The sequence below is a fragment of the Xyrauchen texanus genome, chromosome 20, assembly GCF_025860055.1.
Source record: "Xyrauchen texanus isolate HMW12.3.18 chromosome 20, RBS_HiC_50CHRs, whole genome shotgun sequence".
Lineage (NCBI taxonomy): Eukaryota > Metazoa > Chordata > Actinopteri > Cypriniformes > Catostomidae > Xyrauchen > Xyrauchen texanus.
In genome coordinates, this window is record NC_068295.1 from 24,993,215 (window position 1) to 25,010,241 (window position 17,027).

Genomic DNA, 17,027 nt, shown 5'->3' on the forward strand with positions numbered 1-17,027 from the left:
CTTCTGTCACTCACTCAACGTTGTGTCGATGTAGTGACACTAGGGGGTCCCTATCCAATAACGCCATGACACTGAACCGTGTTATGTGAACTGCTGATGCAGGTACAAGCAAGTTGTTGCGTGCCAAAGGAGCAGACCACATCAGGCAGTACGTAACTGTCCCCAACGCCTCATAAGACGTCATATACATTTTAGGTTCCCGGCATTCCAGAGGGACAACAAGCAACGTGACAAGCATGGGAGCAGGCCAGCCGCTCCCATATAGTGTTAACATCTAACACTATAACACGCATCAGGGCAGGTGTTCTTCTCCAAGCATATTCTTTCAGGGGGAAAAGACCCTCGGAGATCACATCCATTACAGGCTTGGGAGGTCAACATGTGGAAAATACGTCACATTGGCTTACAAGCCACACATGGAAGTGTGCAGTGGTAGGTCCTGCCTGGTGAGGGAGGAGCTCTACAAACACAGCGACCGGGGGTGGAGGGAACTGCCCATGATTATAACTGACACCTGCGGAGCACCTATTCCAGTACAGAGTAATTAGTACCCATAGTGGGTTCTATGTGCTTGAACCTGACAAAACACGGGACGAGACCAACTCAACCAGGGGATTATAGAATCTTGCAAAGGTATTGGGTGTTGCCCAGCCCACAGCTCTACAGATGTCTGCTAGAGAGGTGATGTTGGCCAGTGCCCACGAGGATGCCACACTCCTCGTAGAGTGCGCTCAAACCCGCAAGGGGGTGTGCATGGCCTGGGTCAGATAGGCCAATGCAATGGCGTCGACAACCCAGTCGGTAAGCCTCTGTTTGGAGAGAGCATTCCCTTTCCGCTGTCCACCAAAGCAAACAAAGAGCTGTTCGGAACATCTTAAGCTCCCTGTGCGGTTCAAATAGGTGTGCAAAGCCCCTACCGGACACAGCGACGATAAGACTGGGACTGCCTCCCGAAGCAGCGCTTGCAGGTTCACTTACTGGTCCCTGAAGGGGGTCGGTCGGGGCCTTAGGATGACATGAGCATCTGCCGGACCGTACTCCAGGCAAGTGCCGCTGACAGAGAATGCTTGCAGGTCCCCAACCCTCTTGATAGAAGCAAGTGCAATCAGGAGGGCCATCTTTAGGGAGAGGGCTTTTAGCTCAATTGACTCTAGCGGCTCGAAGGGAGCTCTCTGAAGGCCCGCAATGACCACAGAGAGATCCCATGAGGGGAACAGGCATGGCCTGGGTGGATTGAACCTCTGGGTGCCTCTCAGGAAATTGATGATCAGGTCATGCTTCCCTAAGGACTTCCATACACTGTGTGTGGTGAGCCAATATAGCGGCTATATACGCCTTCAAGGTGGAGGGGGACAGTTGCCCTCCAACCTCTCCTGCAGGAATGACAGCACTGACCCAACTGTGCACCTCTGCGAGTCTTCTGATCGGGAAGAGCACCAGTTCTTGAATAGATGCCATTTTAAGGCGTAAAGCTGCCTGGTAGAGGGAGGTCTGGCTTGCTTTATTGTGTCTACGATGGCTGGTGGTAGATTATTTAGATCTTCCGCGTCCCATCCAGGGGCCAGACATGGAGGTTCCAGAGGTCTGGCCGTGGATTCCAGAGGGTGCCCTGTCCCTGAGGAAGAAGCTTAATCAGAGGAGTTCACCAGGGAGGTGCTGAGTGGGCCAACAAAGAGCTACAAGAGTGACTTGTTCCTTTCCCTCCCTGGCATTGCACAGGGCTTGTGCAAGTTGGCTCACTGTGGAAAATGCGTACTTGCACAGCCCCCAGGGCCAGCTGTGTGCCAGCATGCCTGTCCCAAGGGGAGTCTCCAACATGGAGTATCAGAGCAGGCAGTGGGAGGATTTCCGAGAGGCGAACAGGTCTACCTGTGCTCGCCCCATTGATCCTAAACCAGCTGGACCACCTGGGGGTGGATTCTCCACTCTCCACTAAGCATGGCCTGTCATGACAGCACGTCTGCTGTCATATTGATGCTGCTGGGCTGTGAGTGGCGTGCAGCGACCTCAGCCGATGCTGATTCCAGAGGAGGAGTTGGCGGGCGAGTTGCAACATGCGACGAGAGTGAAAGTCACCTTGGCGAGTTGTATATACTACAGTCGCAGAGCTGTCTGAGCGGATCAAGACGTGTTTGCCCAGAAAAGGTGGGGAAAATCTCCACAGGGCAAGAAGTACAGACAGCAACTCTAGGCAGTTGATTTGTCAGCCTAGCCGTGGTCCTGTCCAGGAGCCTGTGGCTGTGCGCCCATTGCGCATGTTGCCCCAGCCCAGATTGGGGGTGTCTGTGGTGACCATGAGGCATCTCAACACCTTCTGTAGGGGGACTCCTGTCCGCAGAGAACAGAGGTCTGTCCAGGGGTTGAATAACTGAAGGCAGAGTAGGGTGAAGGTCACACGGTATGTGCCGTGGCTCCATGCTCATCTTGGGACTCGAGTCTGAAGCCAGTGCTGATGCGGTCTCATATGCATCAACCCTAGCGGCGCAGCCGCCGCTGAGGATACCATGTGCCCCAGGATCCTCTGGAACTGCCCCAATGGAACCGCTGTGCCTTGTCTGAATGAACTTACGAAGTTCAGCATCGGCTGCGTGCGTTCTCTTGTGAGGTGCACTGTCATTGAGACTGAGTCAAACTCTGTCTGATTGACAGAGTCAGTCAGATGCATAGTGACCCTGTGGATGCATAGTGACTCTGGAGCGTGAGCTAGAATCAGCCAGTCATCGAGGTAATTGAATATGCGGATGCCCATTTCCCTTAGCGGGGCAAGGGCTGCCTCTGCGACCTTTGTGAAGGTGCGAGGGGACAGGGATGAGCCGAAGGGGAGGACCTGGTACTAGTACGTCAGGCCATCAGACGCGAGCCGTAGGACGGGTCTATGTCAAGGCAAAATTGAGACGTGAAAGTACGCGTCCTTCTGGTCTAACGCTGCTAATGTTATGTCGGGGAGCAAAGTTGCATCCCGAGACAGTTGTGCTGAAGGAAAACTCAAAGCACTTACCAAGTCTAGAGTCTAACGAGTCTACAGTCGAAGGCGTGGAGGCGAGGGGACCGTGTCCATGGTGCCGTGTCTGTAGGTGTTTGGCGCCAGACCACCATGAGAACAGCGTGTGTGGACACCGGTTAGTTGAATCATAGAGTGAGGAAGCTGCTACATTGGGTACCACAGCCCGGTCGGTGTGTTTTCAGCAGTGTCGCCTGTAGGCTCTGTAGGCTTTGGACATCAGGGACGACTTCTTCCTACAGGCCTTGGAGCGGAGTACCGGGTGATCCCACCAGGCGTACGTGTTTTGCGGCACAGGTGCACCGCAACCGCTTTGTCCACCTGGGGGACCTCTGTGTACCTTCCCGCCGTCGATGGTATTGAAAGCGGACAATCGAGGAGATCGAGGAGATAGGCTTCAGGCAGTAAAAGGTGCCCTCCACGACTTCTTCAGCTCATAATGCACTTCCAGGAAGAAAGGAACCAGGCTGTGAGCGGTGCCCTGACCTGAGGAACCAATCGTCTAACCGTGAGGGCTGAAGGGGGGGTGGAGAGTTCCACTCCAGCTGAAGTGGTTTTCGGTCGGAGGAAGGAAAGCCGCATCCAGCAACTACACAAAGGCGGAAAGGCATCTTTAAAAAGACGTGTCTTTAAAAAGACTTTCAACGCCAATGTGTACTCTTTTAGAGAAAATGCTCTTTTATAGGTTATTTTCTCTTTTAGAAGTGTTGTCGAAGCGCCCAGGGGCGTAAGAGATAAGAGAAAAGCCGCTGGTAACACGCCGTAAGATCCAAACAGCAAAGCTCTGCAGAGGTGAGTGGAACAGTAGTGGAAACATCAGCTTACTGAACACACAACTGCTTGGCTTCAAAGAAAAAATCTGAATAAACCACAGTATTGAGCCCTCCTTTGTACCCGTATATCCGGGGGAGGGACATAAAATTTCTGTTCGCCAATTTTTAATTTTCTCAAGTTCAGAGGCCACCGAGGCTCTCAAGAGAGACAACCTAGTGTCACTACATCGACACAACATCGAGTGAGTTACAGAAGGGGAACTGGCAATTTTACCAGGCACAATTCATTCTTGGTGAATTCCCCCATTAGTGTGCAATATAATTGAATAAAGAATTATATACTTTATTTCATATTCCTGACGAGCAACTGCCATTGAGATCAACGGGAATGTTAACAGATAAATTACTTCAGATATTATAGACCCCTGAATATTGTAACCTAATTATGGTAATAACTTCTTGCTAGTAATACCACATAATTATGTGAAGTACGTAATTCCACATATGTAAGTTTTTCTGCATTTCGTATCTTTTACTGTGCAAATAAGGCAAACAGTATATAGAAAATTGTGTGTTTGTGTGAGAGAAATATAAACAAAAGGACATAAACACAGAGAGAAAGGAAAAGAGGTAGATAGATGTGTGATGAAAGGCATGTCCGTCTAACTCAAGGACACAGTGACCCTGGGTGTCTCTCTCTTCTGTGACTGTTGCTTTTAAGAGTGGTGGCACAGTAGAGACTTTGGCTCTCTGTGCCTGTCCTGTCAGTGAACTCATTACTGGCATCTGATGCTATAAACACTCTAAGCCTGCTTTTGTTTCTGAAAAGCAAGAGAAACATCAGTGCAGGAGGGAGGTCTGTGGGATGATGGGGTGGAGATTTAAGCTTTGGAAACCCCACAAACAGTAAGTAATTCTACCGTATGTGAATTGTATGAAGACGGTCGCATGTATTAAATGATGTGTCTTGTCTGGTTGCCAAACATAAAATATGTGCGTCGCTTTTATTCCAAAATAGCCATTTGTCATGCCGCTAAATTCTCCTTCAACAGAGCAATTATTGTCTGGAATGAGTGGTAAGCTCATTATTCACAATTTGCAGTTGTGACACGTCTGAAATTGGTTACTATGCTGTGCTTCATTTTATTTTTCTTATGCCCAATAGGTGGTTCCTTGTCTCTGTGCCAAAAGAGATAAGCAGTGGCTAAGACTTAACAGACTGGTAGTGCAAATCTGTGCCAAACTCCACCAGGGTGCCATTCAGAAGATCACAGTGTTGTTCATTAACCTTCAAGTGAAATAGAACAAACAGAACAAAAATCTGAGCAAAATGTTTATTTGACATCACACACTAATGTATTATACCACACTATGCAACTATGCAAGAAAGTGTGTTTAAGTAGATTGTATAGTAATTTAATCATATTTTTGTAAATGAAAAGATAATATGTATAGCTGCCAATCAAATTTATTACATTACAATGATATAACAAAGTAATAATCTGATATAATAGCTGAGAAATCCTCCAAATATAGATCATTCAAGCACATATTTGTGGCACAGGAGTATAATATTGACATAAAACATTTGCACTGTGCATATTATTGTAACTAGTAAAAACATCAAACTCTCAAACAGCCATGTATCATATGTTATTGGAAAGTTCTCAAAGAGTAGAATATAATCAGTCTATTTGTTATTTATAAATATGGTGAGAAATAGCTAAGTATGTGTCTTGACATACATTTTTCATGTGAACTGGTGCTGCTCATGCCATGTTTGGATTATAACTTCACAAAAAATAAACAGAGCATAAAATATCATGTGACATTACTTAACAATTACCAATTATCTTTACAAGCCCACACCCAAAGTAATCAGATGAACAGATCATTAGATAACCCACACGGAGCACATTGTGCACATAACGTCTTGCAAAAACAAAAACAGTTTTTGGTGCCACCTTGTTTATACCTTGAGGTACTATATATTATGTCAAATATATATATATATATATATATATATATATATATATATATATATATATATATATATATATATATTTAATTTTCAGCAGTTTCTTAGGCTGAGAGTCTTAGTATTTATCATAATCTATATAATTAAACAATTTGAAAAGTTTTCTTTGAAAATATCATGTTATTTTTAGAGTTAAGCCTATTATGCCCCTTTTTACAAGATGTAATATAAGTCTCAGTTGTCCCCAGAATGTGTCTGTGAAGTTTCAGCTCAAAATACCCAATGGATAATTTATTATACCATGTTATAAATGCCTCTTTTCGGGTGGAACCAAGAACACATGACTGATAGCGTAAATACCGGAGTTCAGCCATATATGTATGATATATATATGTATATCTGGTCTCCATGAAAACAATCAGAGAGAATGTTAACTGACAGTAAAATATTTAAAATATTTTTTCCATTTTGTATGTTTTGGGGCACATTTTCTTCTAAAACAAAACTTGTCCACTGCATCTTCAGTGGCTCTGATGCCGGGAGTACATGAAGACTCTCATGTTTACTTTTACAGCCAACAACAGAACACTTATGACGCTTACAAAGCAGAGATATTATTCTTCTCACTGTAGCTGCTCCAGAGTGGAGGATCTATGATAATAGGGTGGAGTCCATCACCAGTCGTGGCCGAGGCCTGCTCTAACGTGATGTCACTTTAGAGCAGAAATGAAAACCATTCATTTTGGCACACTGTTTTTGATTAATAGAAATATAAGGGTGGAGTTTTAACATTCTTGGGTGGTTGTGTACAAACTGCAGACTCACATTTATGTACAAACACCAAGTAAAAGTAAATTTAGCATAATAGGTCCCCTTTAATTTCGCTTATACCACTGAAACATTTAAATCTTTAAAAACACCTTCAGAGCTTAAAGGGTTAAAAGTAGCATCTTATGTTTTGTTTCATTCCACTGTGCCCCATCAGCTGTTGTTGAGCATGTCCTGTTTGAACGGCTACTTACTCATTCTATGCTGCCTGATCTTGATTGGTTGCCTGTAGCAGCTGGGCCTGAGATGACTGATGAAAATATGCTTTTATTTATTTTATTTATTTATCAATTGTACAAAACAAACCTGTTAAATTGGCATTACTGATAATATGAAATTACATTTGGGAAAGATGAATCTAGTATAGATCTGTTTGGTATGAGAATGAGAAGGTCAACAAACAAAGCCTCTCATAATCATATACTATTTGTGACTTATCATGTGGGCTTACTTACTGCAGACAACATGCTATCACAACCTTTGAACAAACAACCACAATGTAAATGTATGCATGCAACCACACACACAAAGTCAGTGCCTGATTAAATAAAATGGCATAAATCATTCAGAAAAGAAACATAAAAGTTTGGTAAAGGAGTGTCGATATGCAGCCATTAGCTGAGTGGGAGGAAATTTTTTTAAATCGGTTCCTGTCAGGAAAATCTGCAAATGTTATGACACTTTGGTAATGACAAGGTTACTATGACAACAGTGTCTGTAAGACAGAAAGCAGCAAAGCCTTGTTTTTATTGGCAAATGACTGCATAAATGCATTATGGACCACTATGATTAAGCATTTATTTGTGATAGAGACTATAATATAGAGTAATATAGCCATGCCTCTATACACATCATTGGGCCTGTAGACTCATTTCAAAACAATTTCAAAATTGTTGTTTAAGACATTTACATGCATTTGGACATGCAAGTTTAGAAAAAGATTGTGTCTGTGTTTATATAATTCACGCATTGACACTCACTTGGGTCAGACAGAATGGAGTCAGTCTTGGGCAGGAACTGGTGACAGCGAATACCCTGGAAACCCTCTTTACACCTGATTTGAAAAAAAAAAGATAGATGCTTTTATTCGAAGCAACGCACAGTATATAGATATTATTATATATATTCTTTTCAAACCAATACATAATACTACCAAACCCAATTTTGCCAATAGCATTACCTCTAATAAATACCAAATTTTGTTTTTGCAATTTATGTGAATAAAATGGGTAATCATTGCCATTTCACATTATTCACTTATCTTTTTAAAAAAAGTTTAAAAGGCCTTTATTAACAGCAATTACAGGACATAATCAATATAATCATAATCAAATAAACTTTTAATAAATGTTACACAATCCAATAATGATAAATGTCACATTTAGCTTCATTATTTATTGTAAAAATAACTGCAGATGATGTTTCTGTCTCTGTCATTATCTGGTAAGCAAGCATTATTAAAGTATATGTCTTTCTGTATTTCTGTGTGTGTGTTATGAGGGAAGTGGAAGCAAAGTAGTTCTTATCCTTAACAAATATTTGCTAACACAGTTAATTTTTTTACCTTTGCTGCTTATGCTAAACACTCGTTTTCATGTTAAATAAAAAAATATCACTAGTTAAAAGGAAAAAACAAAAAAAAAAAAAAAAAAACAGATAAAGTGTCAAAAGTATTAACGATAATTACACTCATCCCTTGTAAATGTCTCAGCCGACAATTTTTGGTTCAGAAGTTTTTGGGAACATTAAGGATATAAAAATAAAACCTATAAAGGACATTCCTAGAATGTTAGGAATTGGTTCCAAAAAACAAAAAACAAATCTTCTGCCTGAGAATATGAGCACAGTGGTGATGGCTTCCTCGAAGCAGCAATCAACAGCCTAAATAAGCCAGCACCAGATGCCAGCCGTATTGTCTTTGCATCTCATAGTAATGAATCTCCAAAATGTGGATAAGCCAATCAAAGTGCAACATGTTAAAGGACTATGTTGTAATCAAATGGGAAATCCAAACTTGCCATATCATGCATCTGTTGCAGATAGCAGTAGACTGATTTGGAATACATTGGCACAGTGTGTTTGCTGATTTTCTGCCTCAGCACAGGCCTGACTGTTTGAATAAGACCTCGCAGTCTTCACTAAATATGGAAATGAAATGCCTGTCTTTTTACATATGAAATATGTCCCTCTCAGCCCAGCTCTTTGCTCTTTCACTCTGTAACTGCCCATGTCTTTCTGCCTGTCTTGCTCTTTCCCTCTCTCTCTCTCTCCATCCTGTCATCAATTTATCCTCATTTCTCTCTAACTTCTTGACTTTCCAAAGACACTGGAAGCTAATACCGCTTTCAGCTGGTTGAGTCAGGAGAGCAATGTGACAAATAGAAATGTCCCTGTCTCTAAATGGCAGAGTACCAACAGAGCATATGCATATGCCATGCACATGAGCCTCAACAGATAACACAAGACTATGTTGGATGTACTGAACATTTTATTCCTTTTACAGAGGACAAGTACTGCACATAACTTTTATGGATTAATCTCATCAGAAAAAAAAAAAAAAAACATTCTTATGAGCAACTCAATACTGTTTCAATTGTATACAGTATATTCCATGCATAAAAAAATAATAATTTGTCTGGCTTGGCAGCTTTTCCTGAATTATTAATAATGACCATTTGAAATTTCACTACATTTAGCCAGCCTGGAGCTAGTGAAGTCAATTAAATGTTTATTTTTGTCTTTTCTTTTCTTTTCTTTTCTTTTCTTGTTTTGTTTTTTTATTATTATTATTTTGCTTTTATAAAAGATTCAGAATCTATACATTTGAAACATTATTACAATTAATATGTTTATATGTTCATGGAACAGTTTTTCCTTTTGGGTCAGAAGAAAGAATTTGTGGTGGAGCCTAGTAAAGGTACAAAACCTGCTCATGTTTTTCATTGTGTTCATCTCAGAACAGAAAAATCTGATGAAACTGCATAATTTTGAATACATTTGAATAATTTTAGAAATTTCCCTTTCCAAGTCAAAAACCGAACCCCTAAGCTTACGGTTCTAATGTTGGGCCTCATTCATGAAACAGGAGAAGAATGAATTCCTGTTCATAAAACCATTCTTATGTAAATGTTTGCATGTGGCAATTTACACAAGGATGATTTCACAATTTACACATAACTATGCTCAGCTTGTGTTTTGTAAATGATGCCCATTGCTTATATAAATGTCAACACAGACAAAGTATTGTTGGCACACTTGTTCAAACTTTAAATCTGATGTTAAAAATTATAATCCCTCATTCTTTATTAATAGGAGACATGAATAGCATACTCAAACTAATTGAATGTACTGCCATATGTGTGGCTGTAAAAATGTAAAGACTATACACTAATTGCACACAAAGAGCTACAGAGTACTGTTGGTCTGTAATCAAATGTGCACCACAAATGGGCTACTGTGTGCTTTACACAGTACATAGGTCATGCAAACATGTCTTATGACTGACAATGCTATGTTTGAGCAGTACAGCATTTTATATCTAATGCACTTGCATCTTCTCTTTTCCCCATGGGGTCTTGTCATGTTACAGTACCCCCTGTGTAGAATCGTGCATTTCTCCAGGATAATATAAGCCTATCTACAATATTTCCAGTGAGTCCACTGTATTTCGCTAGGTGGGCGGAGTTTCTGGTTGGCTAGCGGAAGTGCAGTGGGTTGGCGTTTAGTGTAGCCGATCACTGCTGACTGCGGTTAGATTCTTGCTTTTTAAAGGTTGTAAGATGTTTTTGAAAATGTCTCGGACAATGAGTACTTTTATTTACTGTCCCAAACAATTTTGACTATAACTTCAGTGTTATGATCAGAAACCAATCGCAAAATTACAGTGCTCCTGTCCCAGATGCTTTGCCTTCCATCGGCTGCCTTCATAAGAATTGGCTTTTGAACATCTGTTTGGAAAAGCCACAGAATAATGTGTTTGTGTGCTCTTTGACTGACAAGAAGTCAAAAGTGGAGAAGTTCATTAGAAAGATTTAGAGTATGTTCATTTCTATTCCTCACTGGCCTTTGCAAATACTTCACATGTTTGAAGTGACATTATAACTCAGTATAAAAATTAATGAGTAGTGACAATGTTTTCAACTGTGTATTTGTCATGTTCACTGTTGTCTTTTGTTTTGTGCTTTTATGTTGAGGTTTAGTTTAGTTCCTGTTTCCTGTTTTGGTTTTTGTAGTCCTTTGTAGTTTATTTTATTCTGTCATGTTCACTGTTGTCTTTTGTTTTTGTGCTGTTATTTTGAAGTTTAGTTTAGTTCCTGTTTCCTGTTTGGTTGTTGTAGTTTCTTTTTATTATTGATGGTCCCCTGATTGCTTCTCCTTCCCTGATTGTTTCCTCCAGGTGTCCCTCATTCCCTTGTTTGTTCCCTCCTGTATTTAAACCTGGTTCTTTGTTCAGTCATTGTCGATTGTTGTTGAATGTTGATGTTTTGTTCATGTTTGCTGCTCCTGTCATCCTCTTGTTCGTTCGAGGTTTCCTTGTCCTTGTGGATGTTTTTGCCCCTCTCTGTTCTCCCGTGTTTTAGTTTCCTTTTTCCCATTGTGGACCTTTTATTTTGTTCCTGTTTTGTATGGTTATTATTTACTTGTGAATAAAGCCGCGTCTGGATCCTCACCTCCCGTCTACCTTCTCCTGACTTCCCTAATTCATTACAGTATTGCTCAATGTATGAATTATACACTGGGAGACTATAATTATTTATGTGACGTACAGTAGTTGTTTGACAATTAAAATGAATTGCAATATGATTTCCATCTGTCCTGCATTTTTCCTTCCCTACACTTTCTTTTGAGGGTCTTTGCAGGATGTCTTTCCTTAATGGGAAAGGGTGATTTGTAAAATAACGTGGACATTAATTCAGTATCACTTAAATTTATTTGTATAGTGCTATTCATAATATTGTTTTAAAGTTGCTTTACAGAGAACAGTGAACTTATTTGTACAATGTTTATAATGTATGTCCAAATAAATGTATTTATTTGTAATGCATGTGGGTTGTTTTGTATGGAACAGTTCACTGTGTGTCCACTAATGCATCATTATTTCTTACACAAGAACACTAAATTCAATCTATCAAAAGGATCAATCATTCTGTCAACACTAAAACATTTCATTTAGGTTTATGCTAGAATTATGATGTTGAGTCTATGCAAATTAATGATTATAAAGCTAGATTGAGCCTACAATGCAGTCATCTCCCAAATCTTCATTTTATTTTATCCAAACAACAACAGCAGCATAAGTGTATCAGCTCTAATCCCTGCAAAACATGAGCATCCTGCTGTCTTGACCTCTCCTGTCTCTGCAGAAAGTAAACAAACTTGATAGAACAAACTCTTCAGGTTCTGCCTAGACTCAAAATCTGCTTTCAAATAAACTATATTATCTACAGGTCTCAAAACATGTCCAACTTTACAGATGTGTACCAATGATAGGTTTCGGAGCATTTCAGGTCAGCCTAATCTTACATTTGATATACAAAGACTTAAAAAATGAACTACAATGCTTTTTATGTGATATTTGGCCATCATCCTTCCACCCATTATCATAGCAAATCGCCTCGCTGTAATTCTGTTTTCATTTGTTTTCAAGTTTCTGTCATTTTTAATGCTTCATTATTACATAACATAATAGTACGTTTTCGTGTAACCGGAAGTTCTGCACACATCGCCAGCAAATTGCATGGGACCCATGTAGGAATATTGTGGATGCATAATATATAGAGTATGATTTATGTGGATTTCTTTTAACAAAACCCTTTCCCCCAACCCTTTAATTTTCCTTGGAAAATATTAATTATTCTCTGGGACCTGCAAATGGTAATGTTAATATTTCTCAAGGACCCAGAATGTACAGTGCTGAGTGTTGCCTGGCTTTTAATTAGCACCACAGTCATTAATTAGCAGGAACAAATGAGGGAGGGGGGTGCTGGAAGGAAGTGTAGATCATTCTAACTCAGAAGAGGCAGCTTTACAGGCACAGATAAATATAAATACCAAGCCTCCAGCTGTCAGTTTCTTACAGAATGTGAGAAGAACATGCATATTAAGCTATGCACCGTTAATGATCAGAACTAAAAAAAAAAAAGTAAAAAACATGTGAACCCATTTATGAAGTTCAAAATGTTACATAAAACATATCAGGAAAACATAACAAACAGCCATATCGAAACAATATATTTAAATACCAATGAAAGTAGCCTGATCATGAGAAGTTTCTCATCAATATCTCATGAAAAGCTTTCACTGGATTATATTATGATGTTGCTCGGGCACATTTTGGATTCATTTTGGAATTAATCTATGTTATTCCTAATAAAGGCAAATTATAATCCCTTTAAACATGGCAGCAGTTCTTTTTGAATGTTTTTAAGTTAAAAAAAACAACAACAAAAAAATGAAAACAAAACTAAAAACAAAGACAATACTGACAGTTTCTATGAGCAACAGGACAAACCTTATGGACAAATTACAAATAAATAAAAATATAAAATATATAAATTATATATATAAAAAATATATACATATATATATATATATATATATATATATATATATATATATATATATATGTATGTGTGTGTGTATGTATGCAATTTATATATTTTATAAACATTTGGTACAGCTTTTAAAAAGGATTTTATATATTTTCATTTCTGAATGTCAATCGATTACAATTTTTAAACTAACTAATAACATCACGTGCCAATTAATTAACTGAATCACAATGAATTACAATTTAGAATACATTAGACCATATACATCTATTGTGGCAGCAGACATGCATTAAGACAATATAAAAGTCAAAATACTGTTTGTTATATTTCCATACCATTGATGATATACCCTATTATTGGCCTTATATTGTCTGCACTATTTTATATTGTTTGTGGTAGACAGACACTTATGGAGCACCTCCATTTGGTCATGTGGTTGCATCTCACTAGTTTTTAGCATCTCAAGTCATAAGTGCTGTGTTTTTTTAGGACACTGTGTCAAGTTAAATCTAGTTTAAAAAATTAAAAAAGGACACTGCATTCTGTTGTTGTCAAGAGTGCATATTCTGTGGAAGGCTGTGCTGTCTGTTGCTCTGGTTGGTTTGATGAAGCGTGTTGCCTGTGCAGCTGGAGCGCTGACTGTCCCTTACTGCCAAAGATTTGCAAAAACATCAAGGTGGTACAAAAAGTGTGAATTGTTTAAATGATCCTTCATACAGAATTTACGCACAGGTCGGTTAATTTGTCTGAATTTTACATACAATTAATCACACTAGATTAACATGTTACATCAACAGCCCTACTTTTAATTGAGGGATTTAATTGAACAAAACAAAAGTTTTTATATATATATTTGGAGAGGGTGAATACAAAAGGTAAAGAAAAGACACTTAATTAAATGAGACAGAAAGTGAGACAATGTTTGTTCAAAATACTGTATGTAGTGGCTCACGTCCAAATGTTTTAAAAGCGCTGGGAGGGCATTGATTCACATTGAAGATTTGACATTTTGAGAAAGCCAATTTCCTGCCCTCAAACAAAAGAGAAATTATGGATTTCCATCTTGTAACCTTTGACCATTTTGTCCATGATCATACCTGCGGCCACATAGTCTTTTCAGCATGCACACAGAAAGAGGCAGAACGAATCGATTTTGGGCGGTGTGAAAAGGTACTCAAAGGTTTAATAGAATCAAGCCATTTCCTGGACCCCAAAATTTCACTGAAGAATAAAGAAAAAGAAATGTTGCATCAATTTGTTCTTTTCAAACTATCATTAGCACATATCCACATTGTATCATTCAATGAACTTGGCCATACACAACCAAAGAATCCATTATTGTTAGTACTGAGATAAGCATTCACCTGCTGAGATTTGCAGAATTGGATGAGGAGATCTGTGAGAGGGCACAGTGATAATAAGTGACACTTATTATCACTGTGAAGAGTGGGTCTGATTTCACATTGCTGTCTTTGACATTGGGAAATAACTTAGTTGCCCACCCTGGAATATGCACTGCCTTCCAATGATAAAAGTTAAACAGTCAAAGTTCAAGTGAAAAGTAAAGCCTCTCTGACTTATCAAATGCATTCAAAAATGTATCTGGAATTGTTTATTATTACCTTGGGCTAAAATGTTCAATCTTGACATTGTGACGACCTCTTTGACCACATATCATTGTGCATAAACTGTCATCGATAAGGACAAACTGGCCTAATCTACTATTTGAGCAAACCCACAGTATGCTAGTTTTTGATGTATTATTTACATGCTCCTTTGCTTGTGATCTGAACTTAATTGGACCAGGTGCAAAAGCCATAACATGAAAACACCATCTATTGGTCTTTGTGAATAACAAGGAATGCTGTCTTGCCTCAACTTTATTGAGTGTAATTTTGTATACATGAATGCATGTAGACTGTGAGACCTCTTACTCCTTTCTTTTCTGGCTGACCTCCCATTCTGCCCTTTCAAATCAGATGGAATATCTTAAATAATTTATACTCTGGTGTTAGCAAACCTGAAAATAAAAGATAGCTCAACTTGTGTCATGCTGCTGTGTTCACCTTTGTCTGACCCTCCTCTTTTTGAAACTTGAGAGGAGATGGAAGGAACACTAATTCACTCTTTGCTTCCTGAATGAGGGTAAGAGCCTCTTCTACCAGCTTGACTCAAGCTGTGTGTGCACTTGTGTTGCCATCAACTTAAAGCCTGTGACAGGTGTTCTTTTAACTTTTAACATGCAATTTCATCAGTTGCCAACAGATGTGACAAGGGGCGAATAAAATGAGATGACTATTGCACAACATAAATCAAAGATGAACCAGTGGAATCCAACTGAGCTGAAAACACTCATCTAGCCTTTTTAACAGCTTTACTCAAATCTACACAGATGCAGCAACGTACAATTTATTATAGAATAAACACAAATAGCTAAACAATTTGTGACACATTTCCTATTACTCTGACATCTATACTGTGTGGAGGAGACAAGCTCAAAACAAGTTATTTTCTAACATGCAACTGGTTTGTACTGAATTTAACCATACCATACCATACCATACCATACCATACCATACCATACCATATAATACTTTGTGAGTACAGCTGTGAGAATGAGCAAAATGATAACACGGGAAGTCTGAATGTTGCTTCGTAATTTTCCAGTACCCTGACATTGGTCCCATTATGGCAAGTTACTGACAAGCGGCATATCCCTTCAGACATTTTCGGTTCCGATGTTATTACCTTCTCCTGTGGCGTGTTGTGTGGGAGACCCAGGTTCTCATCACTTGTTAAAACCAGCAAGTAATCATGTTTGCTTAATTAGTGACAAGCACTATTCGGAAGTTCCATTTTACCTCTAATATTACATTTTTACTTCACTGACGGTTAGGTTTAGGGTCTGGGTTGTGTCCTTACATATTAAAAACTCTTCCAGCTACAGCCACTGGGGCAGTACTAAGAATTTTGGTAAGCTCATTCCAGGTTTAACTCATTAAAAGTCAACCTACTGTTTCCGAATTCACTGTGAGATCAGTCTGGCTAGAACGAGAGACTGTACTAACATATGGCTGTCAGTTTCACAACACAACACGACTTCTACTGTAATATTTAATGCTTAACAAATAAATAGTTAATGCATATTTAAATAGTGAGAAATATATAATGCACTTGATAACTAATTAATTTAACTAACATTACATAACACAATAGATCATAAGTTAATGTAATGAAAAAGTTTAATTACATTTGTAAGCATTCACATATATATAAACAAATGATCTGTTTATTATTATATAACATTTGTTAAATTAATCTGTAGATATTAAAAAGTGCAAGGCAATATAGGATGGAAAGTTTAATAACATTTGAAAGTATTTGAATTTTCATTACATAATGCTTAACAGATCATTGGTTTATGTTAGTGAAATTTATTAGAAAACATTAATAAGTGCATTATCTTATTTATTTTAACTATTTGAAAATATAGTAACTAATGATCTGTTAAGCATTGTATAATTCGTGTTAATGATTTATTAATGAAAGTTATTATAAAGTGTTACCCATGTATCTATTATCTCTTCCTGTAAACACACTTTTTTATTACTTATTTATTTTCTGCATACTGCATCTAGAACACCTAGAGTAAATAAGCACTGAATCACTATAAAATGAATCTCAAAGCTTGAAGGTCAGAACTTTAGTAGGTTATTCAAGTCATAGGCCCATTGCATATGGTTTAGCCTTGAATATCTAAATTACTGGTAGTTCAGCTGTACCACAATTACAGTATGCTCTTCTGTCATACAGCACCATGACACATAATGAGTATATGTGTGTAAATCGTGCAAGGATAAAAGACAAGTCCCTCCCTCAGGGGGAGCCTACTAGGT

The 17,027-nt window shown here is 38.8% G+C and overlaps 1 protein-coding gene across 2 annotated transcripts in view; it reads right to left on the reverse strand.

Annotated features, from left to right (window-relative positions):
- Positions 1-17,027, reverse strand: part of LOC127660383 (pro-neuregulin-3, membrane-bound isoform) — a 486,917-nt gene that overhangs the window by 77,670 nt on the left and 392,220 nt on the right. For both annotated transcript variants that reach the window (XM_052150536.1, XM_052150535.1), the window contains exon 3: positions 7,561-7,634. In XM_052150536.1, the coding sequence (XP_052006496.1) occupies positions 7,561-7,634 (74 nt within the window). The remainder of the gene's footprint in view (positions 1-7,560; positions 7,635-17,027) is intronic.